General features: G+C 47.8%; 1 protein-coding gene across 1 annotated transcript; it reads right to left on the bottom strand.

Annotated features, from left to right (window-relative positions):
* Positions 1–14,900: 14,900 nt before the first annotated feature.
* Positions 14,901–18,173, bottom strand: LOC123190719 (phosphatidylinositol/phosphatidylcholine transfer protein SFH6). Its single transcript, XM_044603426.1, has 9 exons — positions 18,055–18,173; positions 17,938–17,987; positions 17,740–17,839; positions 17,190–17,288; positions 16,727–16,840; positions 16,455–16,620; positions 15,845–16,233; positions 15,364–15,438; positions 14,901–15,277 (listed from the first exon to the last, which is right to left on the bottom strand). Exons 1-9 carry the CDS (start codon positions 18,142–18,144, stop codon positions 15,257–15,259), a joined length of 1,104 nt encoding a protein of 367 aa, XP_044459361.1. The 5' UTR covers positions 18,145–18,173; the 3' UTR covers positions 14,901–15,256.
* Positions 18,174–20,705: the final 2,532 nt, after the last annotated feature.

Here is a 20,705-nt window from a genome sequence, read left to right as displayed (position 1 = left end):
TTATACGTATCCGGTATCTCTACTCAGAGCTATCCGGATAGGTGTTAAGCTTGCATCGACGTAACTCTTTACGTCGAACTCTTTATCACCTCCATAACCGAGAAACATTTCCTTATTCCTCTAAGGATAATTTTGACCGCTATCTGGTGATCTACTCCTAGATCACCTTTGTACCCTCTTGCCAGACATGTGGCAAGGCACACATCAGGTGCGGTACTCAGCATGGCATACCGTATAGAGCCTATGACAAAAGCATAGGGGACGACCTTCGTCCTTCCTCTTTCTTCTGCCGTGGTCAATCTTTGAGTCTTACTCAACTTCACACCTTACAACTCAGGTAAGAACCCCTTCTTTGACTGATCTATTTTGAACTCCTTCAAAAACATGTCAAGGTGTGCGTTCTTTGAAAGTATCATCAGGCGTCTTGATCTATCTCTATAGATCTTGATGCCCAATATGTAAGCAGCTTTATCCAGGTCTTCCTTTGAAAAACACTCTTCAAACAACCGTTTATGCTTTCCAGAAATTCTACATTATTTCGGATCAACAATATGTCATCCACATATACTTATCAGAAATGTTGTAGTGCTCCCACTCACTTTCTTGTAAATACAAGTTTCTAGCAAACATTGTATAAACCTAAAAGCTTTGATCACTCCATCAAAACATATATTCCGATTCCGAGATGCTTGCTCTAGTCCATAGAAGGATTGCTGGAGCCAGCATACCTTTTAGCATCCTTAGGATCGACAAAACCTTTTATTGTATCACATACAACTTTTCTTACGAAAACTGGTAAGAAAACTTGTTTTGACATCCATCTGTAAGATTTCATAATCGAAAAATACAGCTAATGCTAACATGATTCCGACGGACTTAAGCATCGCTACGGGTGAGAAATTCTCATCGTAGTCAACTCCTTGAACTTGTGAAAAGACTCTTTCCCACAAGTCGAGCTTCATAGACGGTAACATTACCGCCCACGTCCGTCTTCTTCTTAAAGATCCATTTATCTCAATGGCTTGCCGATCATCGGGCAAGTCCACCAAAGTCCATACTTTGTTCTGATATATGGATCCTATCTCGGATTTCATGGCTTCTAACCATTTGTCGGAATACGGGCCCACCATCGCTTCTCCATAGCTCGTAGGTTCATTGTTGTCTAACAACATGATATCTAAGACAGGATTACCGTACCACTCAGGAGTAGTACATATCCTTGTCGACCTACGAGGTTCGATAGCAACTTGATCCGAAGCTTCATGATCACTATCATTAACTTCCTATTCAACAGACGTAGGCCCACAGAAAACATCTTTCTGTGTTGCATCACTCTCTGGTTGAAGTAAAGGTTCGACAACCTCATCAAGTTCTATCTTCCTCCCACTCAATTCTTTCGAGAGAAACTCCTTCTCGAGAAAGGACCCGTTCTTAGCGACAAACAATTTGCCCTCGGATCTGAGATAGAAGGTATACCCAACTGTCACCTTTGGGTATCCTATGAAGATGTGTTTGTCCGCTTTGGGTTCGAGCTTCTCCGGCTGAAGCCTTAAGCATCGCAGCCCCAAACATTAAGAAACGACAACTTTGGTTTCTTGCCAAACCAATGTTCATACGACGTCGTCTCAACGGACTTAGATGGTGTCCTATCTAAAGTGAATGCAGCTGTCTCTAACGCATAACCTCAAAATGAAAACGGTAGATTGGTAAGAGACATCATAGATCGCACCATATCTCATAGGGTTCGATTACGACGTCCGGACACACCATTACCTTGTGGTGTTCCAGGTGGCTTCAACTGTGAAACAATTCCACAATGTCTTAAGTGATTGCCAAACTCATAACTCAGAAAATCCCCTTTTGATCAGATCGTAGGAACATGATCTTATTGTTATGATGATTCTTAACTTCACTCTGAAATCGCTTGAACTTTTCAAACGTTTCAGACTTGTGCTTCATTAAGTAGATATACCTATATCTACCCAAATCGTCAGTGAAGATGAGAAAATAGCGATATCCACCGCACGCTTCAATTCTCATTGGATCACACGCATCAGCATGCATGATTTCCAACAAGTCACTTGCCCGTTTCATTGTACCTGAAAACGGGGTCTTAGTCATCCTGCCCATGAGGCATGGCTCGCATGTGTCAAGCGATTCAAAATCAAGTGACTCCAAACATCCATCGACATGGAGTTTCTTCATGCATCTTACGCCAATATGACCTAAGCGGCAGTGCCACAAGAAAGTGGTACTATCATTATTAACTCTACATCTTTTGGCGTGAACATGTGTATTACCACGACCGAGATTCAATGAACCATTCACATAGGGTGCATGACCATGAAAGGTATTATTCATGTAAACAGAATAACCATTATTCTCTAACTTAAATGAATAACCGTATTGCAATGAACATGATCTAATCATATTCATGCTCAACGTAGACACCTGATAACATTTATCTAGGTTCAATACTAATCCCGAAGGCAGATGGAGCGTGCGATGGTGATCTCATCAACTTTGGAAACACTTCCAACACACATCGTCACCTCGCCCTTAGCCAGTCTCCGTTTAGTCCGTAGCTTTTGCTTCAAGTCACCAATAATAGCAACTGAACCGGTATCCAATACCCAGGTGCTACCAGGAGTACTAGTGAGGTACACATTAATAACACGTATATACTTTGTTGAAGTTGCCAGCCTTCTTATCTACCATGCATTTGGGGTAATTCCGCTACCAGTGACCGTTCCCCTTACAATAGAAGCACTTAGTCTCGGGTTTGGGTTCAACCTTGGGTTCCTTCACTGGAGCGGCAACTGGTTTGCCATCCATGAAGTTTCCCTTCTAGCCCTTGCCCTTCTTGAAACCAGTGGTCTTGTTAAACCATCAACACTTGATGCTCCTTCTTGATTTCTACCTTTTGCGGTCTTAAGCACCGCGAACAGCTCCGGGATCAACTCCATCCCTTGCATGTCATAGTTCATCACGAAGATCTAGTAGCTTAGTGATAGTGGCTAGAGAACTCTATCAATCACTATCTTATCTGGAAGTTTAACTCCCACTTGATTTAAGTGATTGTAGCACCCAGACATTCTGAGCACATGCTCACTAGCTGAGCTATTCTCCTCCATCTTGTTGGCAAAAGAACTTGTCAGAGGTCTCACACCTCTCAACACGGGCATGAGCTTGAAATCCCAATTTCAGCTCTTGGAACATCTCATATGTTCTATGGCGTTCAAAACGTCATTGGAATCCCGATTCTAAGCCGTGAAGTATGGTGCACTAAACTATCAAGTAGTCATCAGGATGTGTCTGTCAGGTGTTCACAACATCCACAGACGACGTTGTAGGGGTTTGCACATCGAGCGGTGCATCAAAGACGTAAGCCTTCTGTGTAGCAGTGAGGACACTCCTTGGACTACGGACCTAGTCCGCATCATTGCTTACAATATCTTTCAACTAAATTTTATCTAGGAACATATCTAAACAGTAGAACTGAAGCGCGAGCTACGACATAATTTGCGAAGACCTTTTGACTATGTTCAGGATAATTAAGTTAATCTTATGAACTCCAACTCAGATAGACATCCCTCTAGTCATCTAAGTGATTACATGATCCGAGTCAACTAGGCCGTGTCCGATCATCACGTGAGACGGACTAGTCATCATCGGTGAACATCTTCATGTTGATCGTATCTACCATACGACTCATGCTCGACCTTTCGGTCTCTTGTGTTCCGAGGCCATGTCTGTACATGCTAGGCTCGTCAAGTCAACCTAAGTGTTTCGCGTGTGTAAATCTGTCTTACACCCGTTGTATGTGAACGTTAGAATCTATCACACCCGATCATCACAGGGTGCTTCGAAATGACGAACTTTCGCAACGGTGCACAGTTAGGGGGAACACTTTCTTGAAATTTTAATGAGGGACCATCTTATTTACTACCGTTGTTCTAAGCAAATAAGATGCAAAAACATGATAAACATCACATGCAATCAAATAGTGACATGATATGGCCATCATCACTTTGCTCCTTTTGATCTCCATCTTCGGGGCTCCATGATCATCATCGTCACCGGCATGACACCATGATCTCCATCATCGTGTCTTCATAAAGTTGTCTCGCCAACTATTACTTCTACTACTACAGCTAACGGTTAGCAATAAAGTAAAGTAATTACATGACGTTTATGTTGACACGCAGGTCATAAATAAATTAAGACAACTCCTATGGCTCCTGCCGGTTGTCATACTCATCGACATGCAAGTCGTGATTCCTATTACAAGAACATGATCAATCTCATACATCACATATATCATTCATCACATCCTTTTGGCCATATCACATCACAAGGCATATGCTGCAAAAACAAGTTAGACGTCCTCTAATTGTTGTTGCAAGTTTTTACGTGGCTGCTATAGGTTTCTAGTAAGAACGTTTCTTACCTACGCCAAAAACCACAACGTGATATGCCAATTTCTATTTACCCTTCATAAGGACCCTTTTCATCGAATCCGATCCGACTAAAGTGGGAGAGACAGACACCCGCTAGCCACCTTATGCAACTAGTGCATGTCAGTCGGTGGAACCAGTCTCACATAAGAGTACGTGTAAGGTCGGTCCGGGCCGCTTCATCCCACGATGCCGCCGAATCAAGATAAGACTAGTAACGGCAAGTAAATTGACAAAATCGACGCCCACAACAACTTGTGTTCTACTCGTGCATAGAAACTACGCATAGACCTGGCTCTGATACCACTGTTGGGGAACGTAGCAGAAATTCAAAATTTTCTACGCATCACCAAGATCAATCTATGGAGAAGTCTAGCAACGAGGGAAGGAGAGTGCATCCACATACCCTTGTAGATCGCTAAGCGGAAGCGTTCAACTGAACGGGGTTGATGGAGTCGTACTCATCGTGATCCAAATCACCGATGATCCTAGTGCCGAACGGACGGCACCTCCGTGTTCAACACAAATATAGCCCGGTGACATCTCCTACGCCTTGATCCAGCAAGGGGAGAAGGAGAGGTTGGGGAAGACTCCATCCAGCAGCAGCATGATGGCGTGGTGGTGGTGGAGGAGCGCGGGACTCCAGCAGGGCTTCGCCAAGCATTACGAGAGACGAGGAGGAAGAGGGGTAGGGCTGCGCCAACAGGGAGATTGAATCATTTGTTGGGCTGCCCCTTTGCTCAAGTATATATAGGGGGAGGGGAGGGGCTGCGCCCTCACCTAGGGTTCCCTCCCTAGGGGGGGGGGCGGCCAGCCCTAGATCCCATCTAGGGGGCGGCCAAGGGGGAGAGAAGGGGGGCACACCACTAGGTGGGCCTTAGGCCCATCTGAGCCTAGGGTTTCCCCTTTTCCCTTCTCTCTTTGCCTTGGGCCCTGGTGGGGGGGCGCACCAGCCCACCTGGGGCTGGTCCCCTCTCACACTTGGCCCACGCAGCCCTCTGGGGCAGGTAGCCCCACCTGGTGGACCCCCGGTGGTCCCGGTACGTTACCGATAGCACCCGAAACTTTTCCGGTGACCAAAACAGGACTTCCCATATATAAATCTTTACCTCCGGACCATTCCGGAACTCCTCGTGATGTCCGGGATCTCAGCCGGGACTCTGAACAACATTCGGTAACCGCGTACATACTTTCCCTATAACCCTAGCGTCATCGAACCTTAAGTGTGTAGACCCTACGGGTTCGGGAGTCATGCAGACATGACCGAGACAACTCTTCAGTCAATAACCAACAGCGGGATCTGGATACCCATGTTGGCTCCCACATGCTCCACGATGATCTCATCGGATGAACCACGATGTTGAGGATTCAATCAATCCCGCATTCAATTCCCTTTGTCTATCGGTACGATACTTGCCCAAGATTCGATCGTCGGTATCCCGATACCTTGTTCAATCTCGTTACTGGCAAGTCTCTTTACTCGTTCCGTAACACATCATCCCGTGATTAACTCCTTGGTCACATTGTGCACATTATGATGATGTCCTACCAAGTGGGCCCAGAGATACCTCTCCGTTTACATGGAGTGACAAATCCCAGTCTCGATTCGTGCCAACCCAACAAATACTTTTGAAGATACCTGTAGTGTACCTTTATAGCCACCCAGTTACGTTGTGACGTTTGGCACACCCAAAGCACTCCTACGGTATCCGGGAGTTGCACAATCTTATGGTCTAAGGAAATGATACTTGACATTAGAAAAGCTTTAGCATACGAACTACACGATCTTGTGCTAGGCTTAGGATTGGGTCTCGTCCATCACATCATTCTCCTAATGATGTGATCCTGTTATCAACGACATCCTATGTCCATGGTCAGGAAACCGTAACCATCTATTGATCAACGAGCTAGTCAACTAGAGGCTTACTAGGGACATGTTGTTGTCTATGTATCCACACATGTATCTGAGTTTCCTATCAATACAATTCTAGCATGGACAATAAACGATTATCATGAACAAGGAAATATAATAATAACCAATTTATTATTGCCTCTAGGGCATATTTCCAACACCCCATAGACACACAAGTTGACAATTGTCTTAGCCGTGTGCGGTGCCCCCTCCACCATAATCCACCTCGGTCATATCGTTGCAGTGCTTAGGCGAAGCCCTGCACCGGTAGCTTCATCATCACCGTCATCATGCTGTTGTGTTGACGAAACTCTCCCTCAACACTCAGCTGGATCTAGAGTTCGTGGGACGTCACCGAGCTGAACATGTGCAGATCGCGGAGGTGCCGTACCTTCGGTGCTAAGATCGGTCGGACCGTGAAGACATTCGACTACATCAATCGTGTTGTCATAATGCTTCCGCCTACGGTCTATGAGGGTACATGGACAACACTCTTTCCCCCTCGTTGTTATGCATCACCTAAATGGATCTTGCGTGTGCGTAGGTTTTTTTTTTGAAATTACTGCGTTCCCCAACACCAAGTCTTTAGAGGATTCCATTTTGAGTACGCCTTGGGTCATGGCAATCTTGTCCCATTCAATGATGATCCAGGGGTCCTCGGCCCGGGCCACTATGATGGGGCCGACATGGTTAGCACCCTCTAGTCCAGGACACCGTCACGACATACGGTTTTTTCGATGGAGAGAGGGGGGGGGGCGCAGCCCCAGCCACCAAAGATGTGTTCCAAGGGGCTGCCCCTCCTATCTATTTATATAGGTCTGGGGGCGCCCCACCCCCCAACTTGCCCCTCAAGGCAAGGGGGCGGCGGCCCCCACCAACTTGGGCGCACCCTTTGGACCATCCTAGTTGGCAGCCCCATGGGCTCCTCTAGATCAGGATGGTTGAGGAACCTTCTTGAACCATCCCGTGGATTTTTAGGGTGTTCCGGAATGTTTTTGGTTCTCCAGTTTTTCACTATTTTCACTAAAACTTTTCCGGTTCTCTCTCCGAAACAATTTCAGCATATCCATCTAGTATTCAACAGATGAATGACCCTTAAGCGCGTGACCCCGCAGGTTCGCTAAAGTATAGACATGACCGGAACTCCTTCCATTCAATGATCAATAGGTTGAACCACGGGCATCCTCCTTTCATCATGCCATGATTGTGAAATGTGTGAGCAATCAGTATGTAGAATGACATTCTTAAAACCTCTTGTGATCAACGCCTCCACTTCATCCCAGCAAGCAAGTAATTCCACTACGAAAGAGCCCTCAATACCCTTATTTTTTTGAAAGATCTCAATACCCCTTATGCTGTGAAGAACAGACTCATGAAAGGTTCCTTCATGATTTCGGATGACATTGCATGAGCCAGTATAAACGAGAATTGGTTTGAGGGAAGACGCCTCTCAAGGGGTGATCGGCTCATATATTTATAGCAAGATTACAAGTCTTGGAGACCAAGAAAGAACCTATACGCGTATATGTACAACCGTATGCAAACGGGAATACGCGCTGTTAGCTATACAAAGTCACACTTTAACATCCCCCCGTAGTTTGTGCGTCGGTCGAACGCATAAACTGTACCGAAAATCCTCGAAGAGGTGCGACGGCAACCCCTTCGTCATGACATCGGCAAACTGCTGTGAAGATGGCATGTGAAGAACCCGAATCTGACCGAGAGACACCTTCTCACGAACAAAGTGGATGTCGATCTCGATGTGCTTCGTGCGGCGATGCTGGACCGGGTTACAAGCCATGTAAACAGCACTGAAGTTATCACAGAAAACAACGGTCGCTGACGGAAGGGGGCGATGAAGCTCAAGAAGAAGCTGGCGAAGCCAACAACACTTGGCCACGGCATGCGCCACCGCTCTGTACTCCGCCTCGGCACTGGAGCGAGACACTGTGGCCTGGCGTTTGGAGGACCAAGACACTAGGTTGTCGCCGAGATAGACATAGTATCCAGATGTTGAGCGGCGTGTGTCAGGGCAGCCGGCCTAATCCGCATCGGAGTAGGCAGTGAGCGAGGTGGCCGGCGTGGAGTGGAGCTAAAGGCCAAGGTCGAGGGTGCCACGAACGTAGCGGAGGATCCGCTTGACGAGGTTGAGATGAGGCTCCCGAGGGGCGTGCATGTAGAGGCACGCCTGCTGGACGACATGAGCAATGTCGGGGCGGGTGAGCGTCAGGTACTGAAGTGCCCCGGCAAAGCTCCGGTACTCAGTAGCATCGGTGACGAGTGGTCCCTCATCGGCAGAGAGCTTGCAACGTGTGTCGATGGGCGTTACACACGGGCTGCAGTCCATTATACCGGCGCGCTGAAGAAGGTCGATGGCGTATTGGCGCTGTGAGAGAAGCATGCCCAAGTAGAGCGGGAAACCGAGATCCCGAGGAAGTAGGACAAGTCCCCGAGATCGGTCATGGAGAACTCACAGTGGAGCTGGTCGGTGATGTGTTGAAGAAGCCCAGTGCTGGAGGCGGTGAGGATGATGTCGTCAACATAGAGGAGCAGGTAGGCCATCTCGGTACCGCGCCGAAGCACGAAGAGAGACACGTCACTCTGGGACGCCACGAACCCAAGGCGATGAGCATGATGAGCGAACCGCTGGTACCATGCGCGGGGCGCCTGTTTAAGTCCATAGAGGGACTTGTGAAGCAGGCAGACGTGCTGGGGGCGCGTAGGGTCGATGAAGCTGGGTGGCTGCTCACAATGAACCACCTCATCAAGGTCACCATGAAGAAAGGCGTTCTTGACATCCAGCTGATGAACTGGCCAAGCGTGGGAGACAGCGATGCTGAGTACAACGCGGATCATAGCCGGTTTGACAACAGGACTAAAAGTCTCGTCGTAGTCAATACCAGGCTGCTGGGAGAATCCACGTACGACCCACCTGGCCTTGTACCGAGCAAGACCGCCATCAGCGCCAAACTTGTGCTTGAAGATCCACTTGCCTGAAACAACACTAGCGCCAACCGGACGAGGAACCAGAGACCAGGTGCGGTTCTGAATGATGGCACCGTACTCCTCGGACATGGTGGCACGCCAAAGAGGGTCCTGAAGAGCGGAGCGATAGGTTTTGGGAATGGGAGAGATGTGGGAGTGTTCAGCCGAGAGATTAAGTCTGTCAGTCGGCTGGACGATGCCACGCTTGGCGCGCGTGAGCATGGTGTGGGTGTTGGTGGCGGGAGCGGTGTTGCTACGAGAGCGACGAGGAGGGGGAGGGGTGGCGGCGGTGGTGGTGAAGGGGAAGGGGACCGGCCGGGAGACGCGGGTGGAGTCGGCGCAGACGAGGCGGGTGCGTCGTGGGTGGGCGTGGGCGGCGCGGAGGCAGTGCCATGCATAGCGGGCTGAGCCGATGAGGCCGGCGCCATGCTGGTCTGGCCCGCCAAGGGTGTGATGATCGCGGGAGCCGGGTGCGTGGCGACCAGGTCGAGGAGAAAGTCGAGGTCATCCGGAGAAGAATCAGTGCGATTCGTGGCGAAGGGAAAGGTGTGTTCGTCAAATATGACGTGGCGAGAGATGATGACACGACGGGTGGATAAGTCGAGGCATCTATAGCCGCGATGTGAGGTCGGGTAGCCGAGGAACACGCACGCGGTGGAGCGCAGAGCGAGTTTGTGAGGTGCCGTGGCGGATTGATTCGGGTAGCACAAGCACCCGAAGACACGAAGGTCGGAGAAGGAGGGTTTTTGTTGGTAGAGAAGGGTATATGTGATAAGGAAGTGCAAGGCTTGGCTGGGGCGGCGATTTAGTAAGAAGGTGGCGACAGCGAGAGCCTCGGCCCAGTAGGGAGAAGGCATGTAAGCCTGGAAGAGGAGGGTGCGAGTGATGTCGTTAAGTGTGCGAAGAGCACGCTCAGCCTTGCCGTTTTGAGGAGAAGTGTACGGGCAAGACATACGTAGGTGGATGCCGTGGCAGGCAAGGAACTCAACAAAGGTGGAGTTAACGAACTCAGTGCCATTGTCGGTTTGGAAGGACATGACCGGGAGATTGAATTGTGTATCTGCGTATGCTACAAAGTTAACGAGGATATCACATGTGTCGGATTTCCGACATAGTGGGAAGGTCCACATAAAATGAGAAATATCATCGACAATAACCAAGTAGTATTTGAAGCCAGAGTTACTAGCAACAGGTGATGTCCACAAATCACAATGAAGCAATTGGAACGGAACGACACAAACTGTGGATGATCTAGAAAACGGTAGACGCACGTGCTTGCCAAGTTGGCATGCATGACACACTTGAGTGCTTTTATTACATGGAATAGCAAATTCTGAAGATAAATGTGACATAGAGTCATGACCCGGATGTCCTAAGCAACGATGCCATAGCTCCGATGCGGTGGTGGTGGCGACGAGTCCAAACGGCGAGGTGGTGGTGTTGGTGTTGGCGAAGAACTCGTAGAGTGTACCAGGGCTACTGCAGCGAATAATCTCGCGCCGAGTGTGAAGATCCTTAATAGAAAAGCCACACAGGTCATATTCAACAGAAACTGAATTATCAATGGTGAACTGACGAGTAGAAAGAAGATTTTTGATGATATCTGGAACACCTAGAACACTGTTAAGGTGGAAAGTGTGGCTAGGTGTGCGGAGAGTGACGTGGCCGGTGGCGGTGATGGGAAGTGGATCGCCATTGCCAACGGTGACACGAAGGGAAGGAGGAGGATGGGAGGGAGTGGAGAGTATACCAGGGTCGGGGACCATGTGCGAGGTTGCGCCGGAGTCCCTGACCCATGCGCCCGGTGTGGAAGGGCCGGCGGCTGGAGCGCCGGTAGTGGCGTTCAGGGAGGCGACGAGGGCAGAGCAGTCCCATGCCAGGCCGGGGGTGTAGGGCACCGTGGGTGGGGGCGGGTTAGTGCCCAGGCCTGGCCGTGCAGCGGTGCCAGTTGGGTCGTGTAGGCGACCTGACCTGGGGGCACCCAGGTAGACTGACAGGGCGGCGGCACTGAAGAGGCAGACCGCAGGGCCGGCCTGAGTAGACCAGCGCCCCCGGCAGGAGGAACCGGCGCGGCGTGGGGGCGCCAGGCGGGCTGCATCTGCTGAGTCTGGCCGGTGTACGGGTTAAAGCAGATCCATGGGCCGGATGCCGCGACAGGTTGAGTGGTGGTGGAGTTGGCTGCACCCCCGCCGGCGTTCTTCTTCTTCTTCGACCAGCGGCCGCCGTTGCCGCCCGAGTGGCCGCCCGAGTTGCCGCCGGTGGAGGACCCGGCGGTGTTGCCATAGAGAGCGACTTGGGACGAGAGGGAGCCACCGGGAGCGGTGTTGGCGAGCTGGTTCTCGCGCAGAAGGAGGATGGAGCGCGTCTGCAGGAAGGTGGGAGCCGGAACCTGCATCGTGACGAGGGTCGTGATGTCGGAGAAGCGTGGGTTCAGGCCCCGAAGGCAGGTGAGGACCAAGGTCTGGTCAGTCACGGGCTGCCCCACATCCGCCAGCGCGTCGAAGAGGGCCTTCAGGCGGTGGCAGTAGGCGGTGATGGTGAGGTCGCCCTGGACGAGGGCTCGGAACTGTGCCTCGAGGTAGACGGCCCGGGTGAGCTGATTGTCAAGGAAGAGGTTCCGGATCAGCGCCGTAGGCGTCATACGCCGTCTGATCTTGGGCCATGATGGTGTCCAGGATGTCGTCGCTAATGGAGTCGTAGAGCCACGAGCGGACGACGTAGTCCTGGCGCTGCCACTCGGCCGTGCGAGCGTCCGGCGGCGTGACGGCGGAGATTTGATCCATGAGCTCGTACTTGCCAAGGAGGACGGTGATGAGCATGCGCCACTTGGCGTAGTTGGACTGCTGCAGGTCGAGGACGACGGGGACGTGCGTCTTGACGCTAGCCACATGGACGGCCTGAGATGCCGGCGACGTGAGGGCGGGCGATGCGGCGGCGGCGGTGGAGGTGGTGAGGGCTCCGGACGTATGCGCCCCGAGCATGGACGACGAGGATGCGGAGGTGGACATGGTGGCGATCTGGGAGGGGAGGCGGAACCGCGGCGGTGCCTTGGGTTTAGGGCGGCAGCGGATGGGGTTGGAGCGGCGGAAGCTAGGGTTTTAGAAAAGAAGGGCTGATACCATATAAACGAGAATTGGTTTGAGGGAAGACGCTTCTCAAGTGGCGATCGGCTTATATATTTATAGTAAGATTACAAGTCTTGGAGACCAAGAAAGAACCTATACGCGTATATGTACAACCGTATGCAAACGGGAATACGCGTTGTTAGCTATACAAAGTCACACTTTAACAGCCAGACAGCAAGTTTACTGCATCAATAGCACCATCAACATTATCTGCAAACCAGAAGGTCTTCTGGTTGTGGTAGCCACCAAGGTAAACGGCACTGGAGGGAGTCGCCGTCGTCGGCCCTAGCCCAAAAGGGCATTTGCTGTAGCAACACCCTACCATAGACCGAGCACGCGACGTCCAACTTAACACTTGGCACTTGGCGACGCCACCTACATGTTCATGGCCGGCCTCTGGCTATGAACAAGTACTCAAAATTACGAATAGTACAATAAAGAAAAGTTACGAGCACAATATATGCATGGTATCTGCACAGATAGTGCTCAAAACCTCGGTAGCTCATCAAAACGGAGGCAACAGGTGACAAGCCAAATGGAATCAAGAAACAAATATATACATGGTACGTGGTACAAAACTACAAATATATTCACAAGTCAAAATATGCATGAAATTTCCATAGGCACACAAATATGACGGCGGTGCAATAGTTCTAACAGATTGTAACGCACAGTCCCCATATATGTCGAGGACTGCTCTGCACGACGCGCTTCCTTAACAGCCTCCACCCCCGCAGCCACCGCCTCCTCCGCAGCCTCCCCCTCCTCCCCCGCCACCGCCGCCCCAATGGCGCCGACTACGTCTAGGCTTCACACCGGACCTGTCGGGGCCATCGGCGCAGCTGAACACGGCGATAGCCACGACCGCGACGACGGCCACGAAGACGAAAGCTAGGCCCACGACATTGGCAGGCTCGGAGAGGCCTTCGGTCGCAGCAAGATCCAGCATCCTAACCATTGTTGCGGATTGATCTCCTTGAGCTTGAGCTTTGTTTTGGGAAGGTCGGCCCCTGGAGCGGTATTTAAGGCCCTGGGGGCCGCAGAGGAAGCTGGAAATGTCAACTGGTTGCTGCCTCTTGAAATTTTCAGCTCATTACCCTCAATCACCTATTGCAGGAGTAAACATTTGGCATTCCACTGGTTGTCGAAGGGAACAACTGTTAGACCTGAAGTAGTTTTGGGGCAAGCTTGACCGTGTGTTGTCATATGATCGAATTAAAAAGGGGATTGGACAAGTCTTAGACGCGTACGTGAATCAGTATTAGTCAGCTCAGAGATTGCGCGGCACGTTCTAGTTCATCAGGTGGCAGTTTCCTAATCCTAGCTCGCAGAATCGTTTGACAGATAAAGGAAGTTAATGTTGTCAAGGAAGACTGGTCATGGTCAAGGGCTCGCAAAACTGTTGACAGAAAAATGTAATGCAGTGTTGATCAGGGTTTTTTTTTGTGAGCGATCAGTGTTGATCAGCTACTTGACCCACAATCCCTATTCGACGCTCACTGCATCAATGCTCACATGCGCGCGAATGGCCCACTCCTGGTACAATAGGTTTCTCTTTCTTTTTTAGTTAATTTTATATTTTACTTTTATATTTCTATATCTGTACCCATTTTATTTTCCTTTGATTTGTGGTTATTTTTATTTTTAGATAACCTTTTGCAGTATATGAAGCATATATTCACACCTGTATGACTTTTTTTGAAACCATGATTTTTGGAAAATACGTAAAAAATAATACATGGATAATTTTTTATATATTTGTTGTATAGATGAACATTTCTTAATATGAAGTTTTGAAACAGGTAAGTTTTCAAATGTATGCATATTTTTAATATATATGAACATTTTTTAATACATGATGAATATTTTATTTTGTACATACAAACAATTATATGTTCATACAAGACATTTTTTTTGGCAATGTTTTAAATAATAATCAAAGTTATTTTAATTTCATTTTAAAACATGTTTCTAAACGTGGTAGTGTCGATCGTCGGGCATTCAGTCTAGCGTGGTTAGTGTTTGTGAACTCTGACGTGTTTTAGTTCTCTAGTTCCTCTCCGTCCAATGAAGCTCAACCATATGCGGTTCCGTCAGGGAACTTGTGAGATTTGTGTCACCCTCCTTTGTTTAGCAGTATCTTCTTGCCCTCTATTGTGCCAGCTTCTCCGGGATGGCAATCTATAGACCATTGTATCTAGCTTCTTATCTGCAAGATTTCCCAACCGCTGCTTGTACAAGCTTTTGAGTTCCAACAAGCGCCGCCCGTGGATGCAGAAGAATTTGCTTGTAATTTCAAATTCTTAAAAGGAAGGTCTTGTAATGGCTAGTTTTATTTAATATATGGCCTTGGACCTTACCTTGAGAAAAAACTGACATCAGCCCACTGTACATGGCCTAGCTATATTTCGACATAACATATACGTGAAGCACATTTATGGCGTCCGTCCATTATCCTCTTTGCAAACATGAAAAACAGACAAATTCTTGGGAGTTACAACCTCTGTAACAAAATGTAGGACGTTTTACTGAAGTCAACTACACCAAAAAACGTCTTATATTCGTTACAGAGTGAGTAGAAGATAACTAATGAAACAGGGTGATTTCACTATGACCGACCAACACCCGTTATTTGAGCCAATCTGAACTTAAAGTACATTTGACACTCGTTGGATCCGTCTTATGCATAACTTTTCCCGCCAAATTTGTCCCCCCAAATGTTGTCTCAAGTTTAATTACCCCCATGGTGCGTATTGTTAAGGAGTTACGATGGTTTATTACGCACAAAATCTTCGCCTCTGCATAAACCAATTAAGAAGCAGTAAAATGGTGAGGCTGGCAATGCAGTTACAAGCGAAAAAAAGAGGGAAGCAGTTGATCTTACGTGCAGCTTTGACAAGATAACTTCGTCTATTGAGTCTGCAATTTCTAGTTGCTTCATCACAGTAGCCTGCAGAACCTGATTAATGGAAGGGGATATTTTTTCATATTACATCTGAGATTGGCAGCAAGATATATTTGGTAATTCCTATATGAAAATAAAGATAATTTCCAAAGGATGTAATAATGGAGCTCCTTAGCTGAAAGTACTGTTAAGAAAAAAAGCCTATTCACTCCCCGTCTTTCCTAACAAAAATGTTCAAGTTGTCTTTCAAATTCTTGAGACATTCTTGTTGCTTGATCATTTCCAACATTTTCTTATTAAAATATTTCCTGACAAAAATGTTCAAGTTGTCTTTCAAGTTCTTGATCTCAGCATTCTTGTTGCTTGACCATTTCCAACATTTAGAACACAGTGTATTTCCTAAACTTTGACACGGAGATATATATTTATAAGAAAAACAATGGTGTTAACAAACACTTACTTTCTTCGTCCTTTCGAGGTCAGATTCGATACATTTGATCCTATCCCATGAATCCAAGAGGGAGCGTTCTTTCTCCAGGGGAATCTCTGGGGGCTTGCTGCCGAGCTCATCAACCCGACCCTCGAGCTTCTGAAGGCGCTCAATGACAGGACTGACAAGGTCCACACTGAACGCTTCAACTGCTGGATGATCACCAGAGATGGGTTCAAACTCAGGAGCTGGAGGTAGTGGGTTGTTGACCATCGTTATCTCTGGCTGACTGCATACTGTGCGTAAGAAGGTAAAAACCCTAACAACCAGAACCAGCAGTAATCTGAGAAAACGATAGAATTTCCCTTCCTCCGGAATCTCTTTGGGTACTAGTATAGCACGACTGTTTCTTGAAGAGCCTAAAGAGAGTAAAAAAATAATATGAACAAACATGAGGAAATCTTGAATATTTATTTTCAAAAATCTTAGTTCATTGCACTATCTGTTCATTTTGATACTAATAGTAATACATTCAGTAGGAATTAACAAACCAAACAAAATTTTATAGGGAAAAAGCAAAAAATAGCACATCACTTTATATCTGCATAAAGTGACCTCAGAAGACCACAAGTAAAAATACCTGGAGTGTTTTGTGTGCCTGAAGGCTGGGCTTGTACTCTTACTTGTGGGGCACTGCGTTTATCTGGCATTGATCCTCCTCTGCCATAATCAACTGTTTTGTCCACCACCACAAAGTGATCATCGCAACTGTAATAAGCCGCAGACTCTCGTGCTCTCATCTGCATCTGTGTTAAACATAGGAGATTCAGAATTTTGAGGTAAAAGTTTAGGAGATTCAGTATACTCAGATCAATCATTTGTATATTCAGTATATTCAGGAGGAAAGCTCACTTCTTCACGAACTGGAGCTAGTCGACTGCACCCCAATGTGCTTCTCATCATAGGAGAACCTAGATCATCAACATCTGATCCTGACTCAGCTGTTGACGTGTCACTGTTTCTACCCTGTTATTCACAATGAGAGAAAAAAAAGGCAAATTGTTATGGATGCTAAGATGAACATTGCTGATGAAACCACAAAGGGTTCCAATTTTTAATAGGCACAATCAATACACGTTACTTTTCATTTTTGTGGAAACTCAATATCAGTACCGCAAAGAAGTGCATGGGTTAAAGTTAAACGTGAGGATAGGTAATCACGACAACATGTGGCGTGTACCCTACAATCGGCTTCTTAAAACCGATAGGTCCCGAGAATTGGTAAGTTGCTAGTAATGTTTACACCAACACAAAAGGTTTCAATCATATGATGAGTAAGTAAATAACAAATAGTGGTTCGAAGTACTGAACTTGCCTTCAAAAGATGTAACCTAGCAAATGAACCCCTTCGTTGCTCGATCTCAGATAAGCGTCTTGTATGCCTTACAAACTTTGCTTCTTTGTTATGTGCAACCTACAAGCAAACACATAGTACTGCAGTTGAGAATGCTGTTGTATATCATGTGTGAAAGACGTGATGCTGAAATTGCGAGGAAAAAAAAACTTTGCAAGAAAATTTAACGAAAGCATATCAGGAGTTTCAAATTTAGTGGTATATTCAGCTGGACCGGACACCGTGAATTGCGTGCAGTAATATCCTTTGAAAGAAGAAAGGCCAATTCACAAAATTGCCCAGCAGTTGGGAAGTACATCGCCTTGAAGTATGCCCAATACAAAGCTAGTTTTGACATTTCATGTATTTACCACTACAAAGCTATTTATGGGATTTCGTATATTTATGATAATCTTTGTTAACATGGCATTGTCAAGTTCTTAATATTCAAAAACTCAACTGAAAATCTAAGTTTCAGAAAAGCAACGAAGGAGAAGCACATATAATTCCAGAGCAAATAAACCAAATTCACCTTCATAATGTTAGGGTCATTCCATGGACCTTTGTTAGACTTGAGGCATCCTCCCTGACCCGCACATGTGCATGTTCCACCCAAAAATTCAGGAAGTTGGCTGCAAATAGAAAAAAGAAGTGTTCAGTCAAAGGTACCAGGAGAAAGCTTTCTGATCAATAACATTATATAACAAATTGTTGTGAATGAGAAGTGCACCTTCCATCTATTACTTCAAGAAGTTTGCTTTGGAATTTTGTTCCCAAAACCTAAATTTGAGGATTCATCAGAATTATTTATTTGAAAAGAGGAAAATAACAGCAGACTCGTGCTCACATGTATCTTTGAGACCGTTTTAGGGTCAAGAAAACCTTTCACTGAATTCCATAGTAGCTTGAAACCACCGCCAGCATTTACAACAAACATCTGGTGCAGTGTCTGAGCATATCAAGCACGATGTGGACCGCCTCCAGCCGCCGACCTCAACGGCGACGACCGCCGCGAGGTGCTGCTCCCCACACACGATGCCAAGATCCAGGTCCTCCAGCTTCCGGCCCACGACGGGCTGGCCTCCGCGGCCGCCCTCGACGGCTTCCACGAGGCGCGCGTCATGGCCGAGATCTCCTTGCATGATTGACAGCATGCACGGGGTCGAGATTTTTTTTTGGTTTTTCAAATTAATAGTAGTAGCGCGGGTCACAGACATGCGCTACAGATAGTTAGTAGTAGCGCGTGTCGAACCCGCGCTACTACTATCACACGTAGTAGTAGCGCGGGATGCGCCACGCTACTACTACTAGTTAGTTGTACCGCCGTAGTAGCAGCGCAGGCACCCGCGCTACTACTAGGCTTTTTCCTAGTAGTGTATATAGGTGAATGAGGGGTACGATTACACAGGCCCAAGTCGGCTTACATGGCTTGTTGCCCAAATTACTCTGCTAATACATCTCTCTCGGAATACAAGTGGTTGGCGCCATATTGAGGGCGGACTTCTGGGATGCCTCCTGACTTGGGAGGCCTCGCTTCTAGGAAGCCCCCTGGCTAGGAGAGGGGCCTAGACCGTAGCTAGACCCTGAGGCCGGCCCACTGTTGGGCTTCCTGGTAGGCAGGCCACCTCCGGTGTAAGACTACCCACAATGGGAGTAACATAGGTAGTAACATCACGCATATTTAGATAGAATGGATGATGTGGCGAGCAATAAATGAAGAAAGAGAGCAAAGTAGTAACATAGCTAGTTACTAGTAGTATGAAGTAACATCACACATATCAATGCAAAATGAGTCTATGGCTTAATAAATGAAGTGTTGCATGTTACCACATATATGTTACTCCCCACTATAGAGGTAGTAACATAGACTAATAACATTGACATGTTACTACTCTAAGTTACTACCCATTGTGGCTAGTCTAACGCATCATCACCGTGTAGACCATAGGATCCAATGGCACTGGTGATTGGGCAACAGTTGTGTATGGCACTGGGCCAGCAGTTCGAGGGCCATGTGGTGGCCTCCGAGTGTTGTGAGCGACAATGACTTGAGAATCCATCCAGCTTTCCCTCCCATCAATGGTCGCTCCCCCGTGTCTCTATGTCAACCTCTTCCTTAAGGGAAATGATGAACCCGGCCAAAAGGGTGCGTGGGATTGGCGGTCGGAGAGCATCTCCCACCAACATACCCTTTTTTGCGGGTGAACATACCCTTATTTTGACTCCCTAAACAAATTATTGGCCGAGGATAGAGAGATTTGGACAACAAATTTTTCTCTTATGATTTTGTAGCATACCCAAAACTAGATACCCATATTTGTGCATATGCAATAGTCTAAACAATATCAGAAACATAAATCTAACACGAGTTAAACACAAATAGTACCTAATTATTACATAGTTCATCAATCTGCAATACAAAATCAAACACAAATAGTACATACTTAGCTCATTAATCCGGAATCTCATGACTCTTTTGTCAGAATTTCGTCGAACATGTTGAGCGTGATGAGCTCACTTTCTACTGAGAGAGGGCAACAACGATGAGAGGGAGGCGACACGGTGAGGAAGGGCAAGGGCGATGCAAGGCTTGCCAACCACCGTGAACTCATAGTGGTTGCGACAAATCACGGCCTCGCGTATGCCTCGTGTCTCCAACTCAACCATGACCGGGGCGACACGGAGGCAGAGCACCTCTTGACTCGACGGGGGCGCCGTTGCCTCAGAAGAAATCGAGGCGTGGTGGCGGGGAAATTGTAGGCAATAGGTTTGCGGTAGGTCAACGCTCGCCGAAAGAGCGTCGGGAGGGAGGCGGGGGCAGGGGAAGGGTCACCAGAGGCCCTACAGCGGAGTCTGGCCACCGAAATATGGTGGGGACATTGATGGGAGGGGTGGCGGCTCGAGCAGGGCCAGTTGTCCCTTCCAGGGTAGAATGGGTAGTGGGGGATACCTTTTTTGGGGTCTTTGGGAGTGAAAAAATTAAGAAACTTGCTTGGTTTTGAGTATGCTGCTGAAGCTTGTTTCGGGGGCAAATACCCACATTTTCAGTTTTGGGGTATCTAAGGCGTGATACACACACGCTGGTTGCAACAAGATTCTTGTTGTAGAAACATCCTGCAACAAGAGCCCTGTTGCAAAAGAAAAACATCTGCGGCTCCCGCAATAAGAGTCTTGTTGCAAGAAAAAACATCTTTAACTCATGGGGGTGTCCATCGTTATTGCAACAAGAGTCGCGTTGCAATTACAACATGACCCATATTATGATCTATATACGCTTTTTCTCTCCACGTGGGCCCGCGCCTAACCACGAGCACAACCGAGCATCTCCATGACCTCGCGCCACCCACAACCGTTTGCCTCGCCTTGACGGGCCACACCAACATTTCCCTACACACCTCCGGCTTCTTCCTCTCACTCCTCACTTGTTCACCATGTCCGCCCAATCTTGGTGGTCGTCCTCGCAGCCACATCACTACAGGACACACCGGTCGCCATCGA

Source organism: Triticum aestivum, chromosome 2A (assembly GCF_018294505.1).
Source record: "Triticum aestivum cultivar Chinese Spring chromosome 2A, IWGSC CS RefSeq v2.1, whole genome shotgun sequence".
Classification (NCBI taxonomy): Eukaryota; Viridiplantae; Streptophyta; class Magnoliopsida; order Poales; family Poaceae; genus Triticum; species Triticum aestivum.
Note: the sequence above shows the minus strand (reverse complement) of the source record. Positions and strands in the feature narration are given on the sequence as shown.

Excerpts from the sequence above, each read along its gene's own strand:
- LOC123190719 (XM_044603426.1), bottom strand. The coding sequence starts at position 18,144 with ATGTTTGTTGTAAATGCTGGCGGTGGTTTCAAGCTACTATGGAATTCA. Across the intron at positions 16,621-16,726 it reads TAGCTCCAGTTCGTGAAGAA|ATGCAGATGAGAGCACGAGA; the intron begins GTGAGCTTTCCT and ends TGTTTAACACAG. Across the intron at positions 15,439-15,844 it reads ACCTCGAAAGGACGAAGAAA|GTTCTGCAGGCTACTGTGAT; the intron begins GTAAGTGTTTGT and ends TCCATTAATCAG.